The sequence below is a fragment of the Medicago sativa genome, chromosome 7, assembly GCF_051527215.1.
Source record: "Medicago sativa cultivar Bolivia chromosome 7, Bolivia_mono, whole genome shotgun sequence".
Lineage (NCBI taxonomy): Eukaryota > Viridiplantae > Streptophyta > Magnoliopsida > Fabales > Fabaceae > Medicago > Medicago sativa.
Window position 1 is genome coordinate 91,058,671 of NC_140755.1, and position 18,488 is coordinate 91,077,158.

At 33.6% G+C, this 18,488-nt stretch overlaps 1 protein-coding gene across 1 annotated transcript; it reads left to right on the forward strand.

The window, feature by feature from the left end:
* Nucleotides 1–1,326: 1,326 nt before the first annotated feature.
* Nucleotides 1,327–4,914, forward strand: LOC146910159 (E3 ubiquitin-protein ligase UPL4-like). Its single transcript, XM_085727423.1, has 9 exons — nucleotides 1,327–1,754; nucleotides 2,274–3,176; nucleotides 3,283–3,477; nucleotides 3,561–3,665; nucleotides 3,754–3,858; nucleotides 3,938–4,003; nucleotides 4,085–4,210; nucleotides 4,399–4,476; nucleotides 4,571–4,914. The coding sequence occupies exons 1-9, from the start codon at nucleotides 1,332–1,334 to the stop codon at nucleotides 4,634–4,636; spliced, it is 2,067 nt and encodes a 688-aa protein (XP_085583549.1). The 5' UTR covers nucleotides 1,327–1,331; the 3' UTR covers nucleotides 4,637–4,914.
* Nucleotides 4,915–18,488: the final 13,574 nt, after the last annotated feature.

The window sequence follows — 18,488 nt, forward strand, 5'->3', positions numbered from 1 at the left end:
AGTGAGTGAAGTTTTCAGAAGCATTTAATCTCATGCAGTTTATGTTTTTTCTTTTTCTTTTCAGAGTTGCTTTCTTTGGTTCAGTGTTTGTTGTTGAATTTGATTCTGCACAATTTTTGTTTCCATTTTTGGATTCAATAAATGTTTAGTCAAATATATATATATATATATATATATATATATATATATATATATATATATATATATATATATATATATACATACCTGATCTTACACAGTACCGTGAAGGTGAAAGTGATTCTCTGTTCTGTGTTTGTTGTTGAATTTTTCTCTTGAAGAGCACGTAACAAATTTTCATTCCACTCAAATTTTATCACTCTTCTTTCTTTCTCTAATTTTCTCAAGAAAATTTCAAAACACAGAAGAAAATTCTCTCTCCAACATTCTTTCACCGTTCATTTATTTTCAATTAAAGTGAGTGAAGTTTTCACTAAGTTATCTTCATTTTCAGAAGCATTTAATCTCATGCAGTTTATGTTTTTTCTTTTTCCTTTCAGAGTTGCTTTCTTTGGTTCAGTGTTTGTTGTTGAATTTGATTCTGCACAATTTTTGTTTCCATTTTTGGATTCAATAAATATTAGTTTAGTCAAATCGACACTATATACACACACACACGCACACACACACACACCTGATCTTACACAGTACTGTGAAAGTGATTCTCTGTTCTGTGTTTTGCATTGATTAAAATTTTTGTTTTCATTTCATTGATTTATTAAGAAAATGAAGGATACTTCATTGATTCTTTTATAACCAAAATTTTATTAACGAAGAGCAAGCTAGCACAAAATATTCAATATACAGAGTGTCAACACACCTAAACAAAGTGCACATGCGTGACTAGCTATGAAGCGCGGATACGGACACTGACACAGCTAATAATTTGAAAAAATCACATAATTCAGTGTAATTACAAGTGTCGGTGTCGTGTCGGTGTCGGACACGACACATGTCCAAGTTGAACACGACACGTGTCCGAGCTTCATAGGTGACTAGCATATACCCTCGATTAGGTTGCTCATTTTTTTTGCTTAGTTTATCGTATAGTTATTTTTACTACTAAATCTGTTCTTATTCAATCAATGCAGCAAGTGATTTTGTTGTTCATCTTACTTTAATTTAAGCTATTGATTTGTTATTTTTATTGGTATAAATTTTCATGAATCTTTGATTGGTTTACATATTTAGTGATTATTACTACTCAATATGTTCTTGTTTGTATTTAATCTGTTATAAGAGAAAACAATAGACCAAGATTAATCCTTATTCACACTATTGTGGCTACTTTGTAGGATTTGGAAACAAGTTGAATGGCTGACTCTTCTGCTGCAAATCATTCTCTTGAAGACATTACAATTCAATTTACAAGTCTTTATGAGAAACTCAATGATTTCATGAGTTCTAAAAGAACAGATGGTGATGTATTAATCGTTTTGAAGGAAATATTAGAGATGCTAAATGGAGAGAATGGCATGGTTCTTGTGAATTCCATTACCAACAGTGAATTGTTACTTACTAACCTCCAAAAGGCATTAACCGACTTGGAACAATTTCGAGTTGTTTCCACGTATGGTGCACTATATGAGCAGGATCCTGATCAGCTTATGGTGCCCTTCTTCATTATACCAGCTGAGGGAGAGACAAGTCTCGAAAGCTACATGGGAGACGACGAAATGGAAGATTTACCTCCTGATCTTACTTTTGGTGAAATTGAAAAACTAGTTTGGCGAGCGGTAAATTTTGCAGCTATATATTCATTTACAAAATGCTGAGTTCTGATTATTCCACATCATAGAAAATGCTTAGTTTTCATCATAAAATCATTATCCCCTGTTCTAATTATGCAAATTTCAGGTTGCCAATAGATTTGAAATTTCATGTTTACTTGTGGGTTGATTTGTTCTAAAACACACAAACAAATTATCCTTTTTTACGCAACTTTCTTTTTCCTCTGTGACAAATTGTTTTTGTTAAATGTTATTCTCTTGGTTTTCCACACACATTTTTGCTTTAAATATATATTTTGTTTAAATCAAAACAGATCTAGCCTTACTTTTGTAATTTATTGTTCATGACTTCATGTCAGTTTCAAAAGCATCTTCTTTAGTTTTATTGACAAATGTGATTGCATTTAATTGTGTATCTTCTCAAATTATTACCGGTGTAAACGTGTTTGTGTTTGGTGCACAATGTACATGTTAATCTTGATATTTATATCTCCAATTAATGTGATCATGAGTGTTAACTTCCAGGTTAATGCAAGTCAAGAACCAGATGATAATGAAGGTGCTGAACAGAAACTGGTTCTTAGCCTTGGAGGCAAGGAACAGGATTCGAGATTTTCACTTTACCAAGCACTCCTTAGCCTTAAATGGAGAGATAATAAATATTTTAATCTCAGCAATGGAGTGTGGAATTTCAATGACTTTCTGTCAAATCAGACGATAACCTATAGAAGGTTCACAACAAATACTAACAAATTTGTTGAAAGTTTTTCTGATATGGAAAAATATAGCAAGGTTGTTTTACAAGTTCTTCGTAGAATGCACAGTCTTGGTATAGGATTACCTGAGGCCTTTGTTAATAACGGGTTGGATAGAAATCTAAGTGATCAAATGAAAGAAGATATCTGGGGAGAACAATCTCAAAATTTGCCTCCATGGTGGATTTATTTGATACTGTCCTATCCCTTTCTATTCAGTTACCAAACAAGGGGTAAATTTTTGAGACTGGCCGCATACTATCATAGGAAGCCAACAAATTTTTTGGGAACTATGGCTAATACCAACTTGGTTTTTAAGGTGAAAGATTCTGTGTCTCGTAACTGTATTCTGGAGGATGCTATCCGACTGATGGATGAACACGCAAGTAACCATAAAATACTTGAAGTGAACTTTAATGGTGAAGAAGGTGTTGGTATTGGACCAACTTCAGAGTTTTATACCATGGTTTGTAAAGAATTTACAAAGTGTGATTTTATGTGGAGAGAGGATGTCAGTTTTGGACTTTTCCCTCGTCCGATGTTAGCCTCGTCTATTGAAAAGGCAAAGAAGATGTTTGTTCTTTTAGGAAAATTTGTTGGCAAAGCCATTGAAGATGGCAGGCTATTGGATATACATTTCTCAGAAGCTTTCTACAAGCTCATTTTGGGGAAGGTGATTTATTTTATCCAATTTCACACCACCTACATCACTTATGTGATTTGATTTGACTGATTTTTTTATTTTTTTTTTGTGGAATTGTTGTTGTGATGTTTTTCAGGAATTGTCCATACATGATATTCAATCACTTGAACCTGAACTTGGCAAAAGGTTACTAGAATTCAAGGAACTTGTTAGAAGAAAAAAGCATACAGATTCAGAATTAAGATATAATGGTGCATCTATTAAAGAGCTTGGTCTTAGTTTTCTTGTTCCGGGATATGATGAATTCCCTTCTGAATTTAAAGATGCTGCAGTAAGGCTATTCACTTATATAACCCAGTTCTAATTTCAATCAGAGTCAGATTTAATATACATTTTTGTTTGTTATTTTTGTAGGTAGACTCAAGCAATTTAAATGACTATGTTTCATTTTTGGAAGATGCAACTATTGGTTCTGGAGTTTCACGTCAAAGGGATGCTTTCATAGAGGGATTTAACCAGGTATAAAACTAGTGTGTTGTACCTCTTCTAAATGAATCTCTAATATACCAAAAAAGGGCGGTTAACAAATTCTACAATGTTTTTTCAGGTTTTCAATCTGGGAAAATATCCTACTGGCATTCAAACTTTTTCTATATTCAATGTAGAAGAATTTGAGTCTAACTTGTGTGGTGAAAGAGAAAAAAGTTGGAGCGTATGTATTAAATTTAGTTTTGCACCCCTAAGCCTTCTCCTTCTATTTATTATTAATGATAACCATTTGTTGTTAATAGCTGGAGGAACTTAGAAAGCATATTGTCGCTGTTGGATACACGATAGAATGTGCTCCTATTGTGAATGTAAGTAGTTTAAAATGACCCTGATTGTTTGGATGATATTCTTACACTTTATTACTAAAAGATATCTATCGCTTTGTATAGTTGCTAGAAATCCTTCAGGGATTCGATCGGGAACAACGAAGGGGATTTCAGCAGTTTGTTACTGGTAAACCAAAGCTTCCTTTTGGAGGATTCGCATCCTTAAATCCCAAATTAACAGTTGTTAAGGTTTGTGAACATTGTGCAGAGTTGTCTTACTTGATGTATAATGGTCGCTTTTATGTGTTGATGAGATAAATAGATTACCATGTCGTTTATATCTATCAGTGTGGTTTCCTTTTGCACTTCATTTGAATTTTGTTTTTAAATGTTTGTATCATCTATTAATTCTTTGTATTTGACTGTTTTTCTATCAGGATCCATGTGAAGATAAAAGCTTGCCTAGCGCGGCTACTTGTTATAGTCAACTTAATCTACCTCTCTACCCTTCAAAAGTAAGGATCATAATTTTTTTTCTCATTATTTCCTGAAACTTATTTTCTTAATTTTGAGGATTAGAATAATTCTTTGGTGCCTCTTCATTTTCAGGAATCAATGAAGGAAAAGCTTTTGTATGCCATAAAAGAGGGACAAGGAGCTTTCGACCATAGATAAGTTCCCTAGATAAGGAGGGTCTTTGGTTGATTCTGTGCATTATGGAAACATCATGAGATGTCTTTTCTTGCCAGTCAGTACTTTGATACTTTTAGTGTTAATACTTGTTTGAGTTTTCATGCACCGTTTGTCTTGGATACCTTAGTGACCAAGATTTTACATGCACTGTTTGTTTGGATGCCTTTGTTTGGGTACCTTTGTGATATATTTTCTGTTTTCCATCGGAGATGTTCCATTAGTCTAATATTTTAGATGAAATTGCATGTTATTGTTAGAAATTCCTTCACCCTCAAAAAAGAACCACACTGTAACTGATTGTGTGTTTGGAAAAGCAGGGGAAATATTGACACAATTCCCAATTATGGCAGCAATTAACAATGTTTTTTTCTTTCTTAAATCTAGTTGAAAAACAAAGAGTACATAATTGTTGTGTCTAATCTCTAACAATTGGAGTACATAAAAATCTCACTACCGCTCCACCACTAAGACCAGTCAGGGATTTGATGTCATTTGCTTGAGCTTTCAAATGAGATCTCTTATAAAACAAGCTCTTAACATGCCTCACTACCCAAGATAAAACATTTGCAAAGCCCTATTCGTGTCTTGGTGCATGTTTGGTATCATGGTCGGTTGGAGTAGAACAAAATCATGGTGGCTCACTCTAAATTTGTCAAACTCGCCACGGTACTAAACAAACACCAAGTCAGATGAAAGGGACCAAACAAAGGAATCAAATCGGGGAACAAAAAACTAGGTGGCAACGTGGAGATATCTAATCTAATGTGATACAACAGCAACTTCAACGGCGGTCACACTTTTAGAACCTTTAACATTGAATTCACTAGAAGGAATGAAATCGGCAATCTCCACGTTTGAGTAAATAGAACAATACATGTGCATACATAAATCATGTGTAATCTATGTGAGACTGATGCTACACCTACAAATAAAATACGTGGTGGGGAGATTGTGCCGGTGCCAGACAAGCACTGGCCAGATCCTGGGAAGTTGAGGAATGGGAATACTGATCAACCAGGGAACCTTCTTAAAAAATGAGTCTTAGAAATTTCGGCTACTAGTAGGTTTTTGTTTTGGGAACCTTCTTCTTGGGTTGCCTTCTAGGAATGGAGTTTTTCATCCCAATAAAAAACAACAAAGCCCTAAAGAGAGCCATATATATTCTGCAAAAGAGTAATACCATATCATTTAATAAACAGTTGTAACAATAAAGAATCCATCCAATGCCCTTGAGAGCTATAGCCCCAGCAACTAAAAACTCACAGATTTTCTTATTGATAATGAGAAAGAGAACAAGAGAGACTAACATCAATTTCTGGAAGATTGAAGCCAACTTGTGAATCTACTTTGTGTAATGAAGGCATCAAACTTCGGTCTGATTGCTTTTGCTGCAAGTCCCCCATCAACTCCATAGTCATTAAATCTGTGAGAGAGGGAGGAAAAATAAAGAATAGCCATAAAAAATCAATTAACAAACGAGTACTTCCATAATTCACAATCACATGTCAAATGAAAATGAGTTCTAGTATTAATTATGCATAATTTAAATAAATGAGCTTATGAATAAAACTAGGTGAGAACTACGTTACCCTCTCTTGTTTAGGGGGTAATTTACCCTCTCATGATATCAATCAATCAAAATGTAATATGCATAGAAAACATTAAATATCAAATAAATGAATCAATTTTTTCTAAAAATAAAAAAGTTCATCTTAATCATAAGGTAACTTTTAACACTTTTAATTTTTATTTAGAGTAAATTACACTCCCCTCCCCTCTTATGTTAAAATATACACTTCCCTCCCTTTAAAAATAAAATCTACACTCCTCTCCCTCTAAGATGCTTAAATTACAACCCTCTCCCTTAATAATTAAATATGTACTACACTTTAATCTATTTTAACATAAATAAATATTTTTATGATATATACTAATTTTGAACCACCATTTAAGAAAAATAAATTCATTTCTTTATAATTTAAATATCAATGGTAATTAAACTTAAATATTTTGCTATTAAGTTTATAATTTATAGTATAAAACTAATTTTTATATAACCATATTTTATTGTATTTAGTAATTATTGTAATTTTATTTTTTGGTTGTTTCATATTTTATAATAGGGTTTAAAATTATATGTTAATGTAATTGTGAATAAAAAAATAGCGAAAAATATGTATTCAAATTTTGATTATGTTAAAATAGACCCGCGGTACTTTTTTTTAAGTGTGTTAGATTATTTTATTTTATTTTTGCTAGATTATTGAGGAAGTAAAGTGTAGATTTTAACATAAGAAGAGACAAGAATGTAATTCAAGCTTCTCTTAAGGCCGGAGGGGAATGAAATGTTTTCTAATATGTTTGGAATAAGGGGGGAGGGAAGTGTATATTTTAACATAACAGGGGAGGGGAGTGTAATTCAAGAATCTTTGAGGGGAGAAGAGTGTAATTTAGTCTTTTATTTAATTATATTAAGGTGTTCAATCTTAATTAATTTACACTACAAGACTTATAACAAATAAAATTTTTATATCAAATTTCTTTCATCTGGATGTCCTTAAATTCATCACTTACATTCATAAAATTTCTTCCATTCCACAAGCCCGAACGTGAGAACAAAAACATCTCCTTCATTCAAATTTCTTCTTTATTCTTCCCTATTGATCAATTCTTGTTTCTTTTTCGTTTTCTTCCCATTTTGATTGTTCAATTTTGTCGTTCCAAACTGCTGCAGTTTCAAATTATAGTGAGAATTGTCGTTGTTTCTAGAACCGCGTCAGGTATCGTGACTTTTTTTATTTAAGTAGCCAACCTAATAAAATCTGCTAACACGCATAGACCTGCCCCACTATCAACCAAAGCCTTTAAGTCCAAACAAAAGAACAAAAGCCACGTGACATAACTATTTCAGCAGCAACCGAAAAAAATGCTAGCAAACTCCCAAAACATCACAGCAGCAACACCTGCTAGCAATCCTTAAAGTATAACGGATGACTTACTCATAATTAACTACCTCACAACCAAGAAAAATCAAATCAAAAAGAAAAGTCAACTCACCATATTTGACGTGGTTCTGGAAATAATGGTAATTCTCACGATATTTGGAATCAAACGAACGACGACGATTCTCACGAAAATTGAAAAATGCGGCAGTTTAGAACGACAAAATTGAACAATCAAAATGGGAAGAAGAAATTTCATGAATGTAACGGATAAATTTAAGGACATTCAGATGAAAGAAATTTGATGTGAAATTTTAATTGTTCTAAACCAGTCTTGTCGTGTAAACTAATTAAGATTGAACAACTAAATATAATTAAGGCAAGATTACATTTGGGGTCCTTTATCTTATTTTTTTTTGTAACAATTTGGTCATTTATCTTTATTTTTTCCCGTTTAGGTCCTTTATCTCTCTTAAAAGCACATATACATCTTTTTTCTCATTTTTTATTAAAAAATACATAATTTTATTTCTAAAAATATATTTTTATTAAAAATGAAAAAAAAAATCCAGAAATATGATGAAGATGTTCATTATCTTCATCTTCTTCCTTTGAATCTTCATCATCTTCTTTAAATAAAAAAAATTCTACTAAAATATATCTCCAAATATCATGAATTAATGTTATATTCACCTTCAATCTTCTTTTAAACACAAAATCAAAACCTTAATTTCACAAATGTTGCAAGGCGGATGGTGGAGGCTTAGTCACTGGCGGAAGGGTTAGGCTTTACAAAAGTTAAGATTGTTCTGGAAACAACAAAATTGATGTGCAAAGCTGCTCTCAACTTTGGGGTTATTTTTATGCCGAGTTTGAATATTGAGTTAGAAAATAATAATAATAATATACGGTGTGCCAATTTATATAACTAATTTTTTTTTTTTGTGATGAAACTAAATCTCTTTTCTATAGGGTTTTGATTTTTGTGTTTAAAAGAAGATTTGAGGTGAACATAACATTAATTCATGATATTTTGAGATATATTTATGTAGAATTTTTTCTGATTCAATGAAGATGATGAAGATTCAAATAAAGAAGATGGGGATGATGAACATCTTCATCATATTTCTGGATTTTTTTTCATTTTTAATAAAAATATATTTTAAAAAATAAAATTATGTATTTTTTTTAATAAAAAAATGAGTAAAAGGATGTATATGTGCTTTTATGAGAGATAAAAGACCTAAACGGAAAAAAATAAAGATAAAGGACTAAAGTGTTACAAATAAATAAGATAAAGGATCTATAATGTAATCTTGTCTATAATTAAATAAAAATTAAAAGTATTAAAAGTTACCTAAAATTGATTTTTTTTTATAGAAAAAATTTACTCATTTATTTGACATTTAATGTTGCCAATGTATATTACATTTTGATTGGTTGATATCATGAAGGGGTAAATACCCTCTAAATAAGAGAGGGTAATCTAGAAAAAACCATAAAACTAAGGTTCCAAAGTTTAGTTTAATTAATGAGAGAAGCTATGCCTATTAGTTAGAACACTCATAATTATCATAAAATAATTTCAACTTTTTCATTTCAATGTGTGGTTGTGAAAAAAACTTATCCAAACTAGCTCTAAATTTTTAACAAAATTCCGGTTAATTTCCCAGCTTGACAATAACACATAACGCATTATAAACAAACTAAACAGATCCAAAAAAAAAAAAAAGAACTCTACTTCAAGCCTTAAACGAAACTCGTTCAATACTTTATATGTATCTTCTTGATGAGGATGTCTAGATGTTCGTACTTGTTACCCAGAATTAACTATAGTCTATAAATTAATATCATTGTGAATGAATTAAAAAATCATTTGGGTTGGTCTTTAACCTTCTTTTGTACCAAAAAAAAAATCATTTGGGTAATTTGCATCTGAATTTTATAGATGTTAAAATCAGCTTGGAGAACTGATGCCCAAAACATCACTCTTCTATAGAAAAAAATAATAATTAAAAAATCACTCAAGATTTTTAAATTTGAATTATAAAGCGTTGTAGACATAATTACTTAACCAATCTAATATTCATAATCTATCAAACAAGTAATTATTGAAATGATAAAAAATAAAATTGAAGAAATATTGATATGATAAATTAATGGGTTTTCCTTGACGAAAAGTAAATTCATAGATTTGCAAGTGGTATTCTCCAAAACATATAAAACAAAATTAATAGATTATTTATTTGTAGTTATAATCATATAGTAGTTAACAACATATATTTAACGTTCTTTTACTTGATCATCGTTAGCATGAAAATCTTTTAAATGGAGATAAATGGAAACAAGAAAGAATTTTTTTGATAATTAAGCTAAAAACATTAAATCAATTGCTTCACGGAATAATTTCAAAATGAGTAGCATAGTCATATAATTTTTAGCAATATTAATGTGCATTTGTGATTTTCATATCAGACGACTTTAATAATTATAGTACGAATTTTGTTTCAATTGAGATTTCTTTAATTAGTGGAAAATGAACTCGAAACCCTAAGGTTTACTCGAAACCCTAAACTCCGACAATATTGATTTGTATCATGGTAAATCAATTAGAAAGTTTGGTATCAATAATACAAAGTTGAAATATCAGGACTTTGTATGTTTAATAATAACAAAGTTGAATATCATTCTAAAGAATATTAAACCTCTCAAAAAACAATATAAGAATATTTAAGATTTCTAATAAAAAAAATTTAATTGATTTATAGTTTTACGTGAGTGTGTGGCGGAAACTAATATATGTATTATGTTATTTTATTTTATTTTTGTATCATAAGAGGATGGAAGCCCAAAAACAAAAGAACATTACATCTTAATCAATTGAGTAGTAGGCGATCCAAGAATATCAGTTAACAACAAATGTCTAATTTAAGAGATGGACATACACCTAATCCCAATAATATAGAAGATTTCGCTAGACATAACCTTACAATACAAGAATGGTTTTTTCTTTCCTCAAAATAAAAAAAAAAAAAAAAAGAATGGTTTTTTCTCTTCTGGGTTTCTGTCTGATTGTCCTTTGACTAAACGTTGACCTAGTGAGTGCTTGTTCCTCGATGCGGTTGAATGTTGAATCAATTTGATCGTTTTTGTGTCTACATTAATCTTTTATTTCTTATTCTGTCGTTGGTGTTCTGTCCCGTTTCATTTGTGATCGGATTCTTAAGATCTCTGATTTCCTTTTTTGAGTTCCTTTTGTTTGGATCCGATTTTGTATGGGTCTAAGTTTCATGTACGTTGATTTTGTTTGATGTTCTATCCTTCAAGTCCTCAGATCTGGCTGTTACATTGGCTTTTATGTATCAAAATCATATTAATAAGAAGATATTATTTTGCTGTAGAATGGTTCAATTGGGGGCGACATATATTGGGCACTATAATTCTAATTTTCAATTATCTTAATAATAGGATTATGGGAGATAGGATCTGGGCCAAAGTCAAACAGAGCTTTCAAGGTGGGAAATTAGGCATCACGCAATTTTCAAATATTCAATGGTACATGATTCATTACAACAGATATGACGTTGAAATTTGGCATCCCAATTTCAAGGAGACTTCATTAGAATCAGAGTATTACTCTCCTTTAATGCTCTCACATTTTCTGAAACCAAGAAGATTTGGAGGGATTTTTCAATGCTGTAAGTTTAATCTAAGAAGATTTGTTGGGATTGCTCAGTCTTATGGAGTCAACGACCTGATGCTTTATAAGGAATGGTCTTCACAATTCAGAGAATATCACTTTCAACTCATGCAATCAACTCTCATACAACTTCTGTTCACTGTTGTTTGTGTGTGTTGTGTCACATTTACCATGGAAAATTTCAATGTTGATATTAATGATTCACCAAATGCATCCTCAGCTGGATCCTCTCATTTGTCACAAGAGGCTTTGCTTGAGCTGTGCGTTGTTGGGAAGCTGTTGACTGACAAGCCGGTGCGGTTCCAATTCATGCAGGAGAGACTTTCAAAACTTTGGCGTTCTGGCCAAGGTGTTACCATTGATCAGGTGGAAGAGAACAAGTTCATATTCCAATTTTACCACCAATGGGATATGGAAAGAATCCTACAAGAAGGGCCATGGACGTTTGATGGCTTTCTGCTGGTGCTTAGGAAGGTCAACATTGGTGAAGCTATTGCTGACACAGTCCTAGATGAGGTTGAAATATGGGCTCAGGTATTTAATATCCCCTTTGGTTTTATGCATGAGGACCTGACGTATCTGGTTGGATGTCATATGGGGCGCTATGTCTCATATGATATCAATAATTATTATGGACCCTGACGGATGTACATGCGTATTTGTGTGGCTCTGAATGTCAATGAGCCGCTGAAGACATGTATGGTGTTTGAGCAAGAAGATGGTAATGCTGTCAATCTGTCATTTAAATACGAGAAACTTGGTGTATTTTGCTATTGTTGTGGTATCTTGGGACATACTGATCAATATTGTCCTAAGAGACTATAACCTGGTTTTGTGGATGGTGTGCAACTTTGGGGCAAGTTCTTGAATCCGAGTAATTGTTCTGTTGGCGGGGGTGTAACTGTGAATAAATGGTTGCGTGGTGGTAGAATGGCTGGTCGTGGCGGCCGTAATGATGGAGGAAGAGGTACTGGTAGTAGTAATGGTGTTGCTGATGTTAATGAAGGTCCTTTCAATGTGGTGGTGATGGGCCCTTCCAGCGAGCATGCCCTGTTTGGAAGAGTTAAAATCATACGTGGTAGGGGCTTTACTTTTCACAGGTTAGTCACAAGTGTTATTGGTCCTAATGGGGGAGGTGAAGGTCAGTGGGTTCCTTTTAATCTGAACAATACAAACATTCAAAACCAAGTCACTATCAGAAGGTTAGTTAATGGTATGGCTGCTGCTAATGCTAGAGGTGTTTCTGCAAGTTCTCTGAATACTAATGCTAACCCAACACATCAGCAAATAACTCTCATGCTAACAGGGAATACAGGTAATAATTCAACAGGAAATGATGGGAGTTTGAGATTGATTGGCTGCAACCAAGTGACTAATTCTGAATTCTCCATAACTGATGGGGCTCTGCTGAATGAAGGAGATGTTGGACAAACTTCTGAACCAGGGCGGGTGGTGTGCGCAAGTAAGAAGAAACCGGTAATGACAAGACACATGGTTGCTGGACCATTGGTGATAAGGGATGGCCCACGTGATTTACAGGTTGTGTAGACACAAAATACACAATATGAAGGTAAAGGTAAAGCAAAAGAAGCATCTGGCCCTACTGTGAAAAAGAGAATTCGACCCAGTACAACTCAGGCAGATAATGTAAGCATGGTGGCTGTACTTGAACAGGAAGCAAGTGATATGGTGCTGGACTATGTGAATGAAGGTAGTGCTGCTGAAGTGAACTCTGTAACTCTGCAAAACAACCCTTTATTTACTGAAACAATTGTAATGGCGGAGGCTGAAAATCAGCCCTGCCAGCAGCCATGAAAATAATTAGTTGGAATTGTAGGGGGTTGGGTAGTCCCCGTACAATTCCTAGTTTAAAATACCTTGTCTGTGTTTATAAACCGGATATCCTCTATCTTTGTGAAACTATCTCTAAAAGTAATAAAACTGAGGAACTAAAGTATGTTTTGGGGTTTGATTTCTGTTTTACTGTGAATAAACAAGGTCAGAGTGGTGGTCTTGTTTTATACTGGAATTCGTCGGTTAACTGCTCAATCTCTAATTACTCAAATAATCACATTGATGCTGAGATAACAGATACTAATAAAGGTAAGTGGCGTCTTACTGGATATTATGGTTTCCCTAATAATAACAGAAGACGGGAGGCATGGAATTTTTTTAGACAACTTGCAAATGTTTCAAATTTACCGTGGTGTATAATAGGGGACTTTAATGATATTCTTTCTCCTCATGAAAAGAAGGGTAATAATGAAAGGGCGAATTGGCTTATCAATGGTTTTAGAAATGCTGTTTGTGATTCTGGACTGGCTGAGGTACATACAGAAGGTTACCTTTATACATGGTTTAAAAGTCTTGGCACCACCAGAGCTGTTGAAGAACGGCTTGATCGCGCTCTTGCTACTGAAAACTGGCAGATTCAGTTCCCTGATGCAGTTCTTGAGAATCTGCCAGCACCTTCTTCGGATCACTACGCTATTTTGCTCTCATGTGAGTCGATATCCAATAACAGAAGAGTGTTGCCTCGGTTCAAATTTGAGAACGCCTGGTTAGCTGATCCCGGCTTTAGTAGTTTCGTCACTGATAAGTGGAGTTCCTATGGAGTTTGCCCGATTGTTGATAAGTTGGAATATTGCGCTTCTGATCTAACAGACTGGAGCAGAAACAATTTTCATAATTTGAAGCGTGAAATCAATACTTGTCGCCAGAAAATTGATAGAATGAGGAGTCAGGTGGATAGTGATAATATTCATCAGTTTAATGAATTGAGGAGTCGTATGACTCAGCTGTTAATTCAAGAGGATGCTTTTTGGCGTCAAAGAGCGAAGACTCACTGGTTACGGGATGGAGACCTTAATACTAAGTTCTTCCATGCTGCGGCTTCTTCAAGATGGAAAATTAACAAAATTCATTCGTTGTTGGATCCAGATAACAACCGGATTACTGATGAAAATCAATTGTGTGATGTTGCTCGAAATTATTTTGTTGATTTGTTTCAGGAACAGATTAGTGACACAGAGCTGGTCATTGAGGCTATTGAAGCTTCGATTTCCATTGAAGATAACAACAACCTGTCAGCACCTTTTGTGATTTCTGAATTTAAAGAAGCTCTTTTTTCCATGAAGGCAGATAAGTGTCTGGGGCCAGACGGATTCAATCCTGGTTTTTTCCAAAAAATTTGGGCATCTTGTGGCGAAGAATTATTCCACCAGTGTTGTCAATGGTTAGATACAGGTAGCTTCCCTCCAACTCTCAATGCGACCACCATAGCTCTTATTCTGAAGGGTGAGTCTCAAACTTCTATGAAAGACTGGAGACCTATAGCCTTATGTAATGTGATTTATACGGTGGTAGCCAAAGTGTTAGCAAATCATCTCAAAGTTGTCTTAAATAAGTGCATTTCTGATAGTTAATCTGCATTTGTTCCGGGTCGATCTATCCTAGATAATTCTATGGCAGCCATATAGATCATTCATTATATGAAGTCTAAAGTCAAAGGTACATTGGGAGATGTTGCTCTTAAGCTTGATATAAGTAAAGCGTATGACAGAATTGATTGGAGTTATCTGAAAAGGGTTATGATAAAAATGGGTTTTTTCTGATAGATGGATAAATTGGATTATGATGTGCATCGAAACTGTTGATTATTCTGTTCTTGTCAACGGTAATAGTGCTGGTCCGATTATACCAGGTAGAGGGTTGAGACAAGGTGACCCTCTTTCACCTTATCTCTTTATCATATGTGCAGAAGGGTTATCAGCTCTAATCAGGAAGGCAGAGGCTAGAGGAGATATTAATGGGGTAAAGATTTGTACCAGGGCACCAATTGTTTCCCATTTACTGTTCGCGGACGACTGCTTCTTATTCTTTCGTGCAAACACTAATCAAGCCGAGAAAATGAAGCAAATTTTGGAAGTTTACGAAAAAGCATCAGGTCAAGCAGTTAACCTCCAGAAATCAGAAATCTTTTGCAGCAGAAATGTTTCGACCGCGGATCAAAATAGTATAGCTAATATTCTTGGAGTTCAAGCTGTATTGGGCACTGGTAAGTATCTTGGTCTGCCATCTATGATAGGAAGAAGCAAGAAAGCAACTTTTAATTTCATTAAGGATAAGGTGTGGAAGAAGATTAACTCGTGGAGCAGTAAATGTCTCTCCAAACCAGATCGAGAAGTTTTAATTAAATCTGTCCTACAGTCTATTCCCACATATTTTATGAGTTTATTCACTTTACCGTCATCTCTTTGTGATGAGATTGAAAAGATGATGAATTCATTCTGGTGGGGTCATTCAGGAGCTCAAAATAAAGGTATCCATTGGATGTCATGGGACAGATTATCTATGCACAAAAAAGATGGAGGCATGGGATTCAAGAGTTTAGGGACTTTTAATCTTGCTATGCTTGGTAAGCAGGGGTGGAGAATTATGACCAATCCTCAAACACTTATAGCTAGAATGTACAAAGCAAGATATTTTCCGCATAGTAATTTTTTTGAAGCTTCCTTGGGGCATAATCCAAGTTTTGTCTGGAGAAGTATTTGTAATGCTAAATTCATTCTTAGAGCGGGAATCAGGTGGAAGATAGGTGATGGGTCCTCAATTCCAATTTGGATTAATAATTGGCTTGTTGGTAATGGATACCTTACACTTCAAAATCACGGTTCAACACCCTTTGATAATCTCAAAGTTTCGGATTGTATTATCCCAGAAGCTAAAGCTTGGAATGTTTCTTTCTTACTTTCTATTTTTGATCAACATATAGTGAATCAGGTGGTGAATACACCTTTGTATCCCTCAGTTCATGATGATAGGCTTGTTTGGACGAAGGAAAACAACGGTGAGTATTTTGTCAGAAGTGCATATAAAATGTGTATGCATGAATTACTTGATGTGAATCATTTAAAGGCACATGGACACTGGGATCTGGTCTGGAAGCTTAAAATTCCTCCCAAGGTGAAAAATTTCATATGGCGTGTTTGTCGAAACACTTTACCAACACGTTTACGCCTTAAAGACAAAGGGGTTAATTGTGATCTGACTTGTGCTTTATGCAATCTGGTGGAGGAAGACAGTCTCCACCTTTTCTTTCGTTGCTTTGGTAGCTGCAATATTTGGAGCATGTGTGATTTCTTTAATACTACGAATAATGTGATAAATCAAGGCCAGGATAGTGCAAGTGTTATTTTCCAATTGTTGCAGGTGTTAAATGCTGATGAGGCAGCGCTGTTTTGCTGCATTCTTTGGAGCATTTGGAAGCAACGAAATAACAAGGTTTGGAATGATGTGACTGAAGCGCAGATTACTGTTCTTGAACGTGCAAAAATACTTTTACAAGACTGGAAAGCAGCTAAATCCTACCAGCAACAACCTTCAAAGATACAAAATACCGCTGACACTTCAAAGTGGAAGAAACCAGCTGTAGGTCGATATAAATGCAATATCGATGCCTCTTTCTCTAAGCACTTAAACAAGGTTGGTATAGGAATGTGTATAAGATATGACACAGGTACGTTTGTCTTAGCTAAAACTGAATGGTTTAGTCCGATATGTGAAGTTCATATAGGAGAAGCTCTTGGTTTATTATCTGCTCTAGAATGGGTTCACGAGCTTAATCTTGGTCCTACGGATTTTGAGATGGATGCGAAAAAGGTTGTTGATAAGTTCTTATCAACAAATCATGATGCAACTGAGTTCGGAAATATCATTCAAAATTGTCAATCTCTTTTTAGGAATTATTATGAAAACTCTAAGGTAGAGTTTGTACGGAGACAAGCAAATGAGGCAGCTCATGCTTTAGCAAAGGCGGCTACATTGTCAGCTAATTTCCAGTTATTATATGTAATACCTGATTGTATTGAACACATATTGATTAATGAAATGCTTTAAGCTTCTTCTCTTCAAAAAAAAAGAGATGGACATAGCTCATATTATGTTTATGTTTGTCGATACATAATGAATCTGGATCTAATCAAATCATCTCTAAACAAGAATATAGAGACATCAATTTATACTTATATGTAAAGAGATACCACGATACGACCAAACCACTTCAAATGATGTGTTGTTAGTGGCAGAACCACTTTAGGGCTCGGGTGGGCCGCAACCCATCCCACCAAAATAGTTTTAATTTTTTATAGAAGAAATTACTAAAATATCCTTGATTTCTGAATAAAATTCTTGTGATCATCCACTTCTCCATCTCGGTTCGTGTTACAATTACACTTTCAATTAATTGAAAACGCGTAAATAATTAGATAAAATTTTATGGATATGTAGTTAAAAAAATAATGATCAACTTTGTTCTTCATATATATATATATATATATATATATATATATATATATATATATATATATATATATATATATATATAGACACACACACTCTTTTTTTGTTTTGAATATTGAACAAGACAAAGAGGAATTGAAATCTTAATCTTAATCTTTTGCTAATCTAGCTAGATAGTATATTATAAATCGTGTTTTTAATTAGTAACAACCTAACATATATTATATATTAATGTACCACTGTGAACCTACCATAAGTAAAAATCAAATGGTCATTTTTAGAAGGGGGCTTCTATGGTGAAGTTACTTTTGTGACTTTTTTGAAAAAGTCGCTTATGTGGCTTAATGGGAGAGTGCCACGTGGATGTCTTTTTAAATCGGTTATTTGGAAAAACGATTTTAAAAAGCTTTTGTTTTATATAAAAAATATTTTTTAATTTCTTTTTTATTTTTATTTTCATGTTTATCCCTTAGGATTGTGTTTCCTGCTCTGATACCAGGTTTGGAGTGGGGTTTTCAGCGGAATTTTCACGAACTTCTTTTAACATTTGTTCGATTTTAAATAACCCTTGAAAAGGTTTTAAGAGTGTTTTAGCTCTTTGTTTTTGTATCTGAGTAAGATTTTCTAAATCTTCTGTATCTCTTAATAGATCTTCAATATATTCTATATGATATATAACAAATTCTCTAGAATTGTAAAGAGTTTGTTTAAAAACAATTCTTTCATAATACAGTTCTATTTCAGAGACTATGTCTTCTAGCCTTTTCTTGAAGAGTCTTAATTCTGTTATAAGATCTAGTCCAGGCATTATAGATTTTCGGCAGAATTTTCAGCGGAATTTTCTCGAGCTTTATCTTTTTCTCGAGCTTCGTTTATAAGTTGTTCAATTCCT

Coding starts and splice junctions, on each gene's coding strand:
- LOC146910159 (XM_085727423.1), top strand. CDS start 1,332: ATGGCTGACTCTTCTGCTGCAAATCATTCTCTTGAAGACATTACAATT. Junction 3,478..3,560: donor CTGAATTTAAAGATGCTGCA/GTAAGGCTATTC, acceptor TTATTTTTGTAG/GTAGACTCAAGCAATTTAAA. Junction 4,211..4,398: donor CCAAATTAACAGTTGTTAAG/GTTTGTGAACAT, acceptor TTTTTCTATCAG/GATCCATGTGAAGATAAAAG.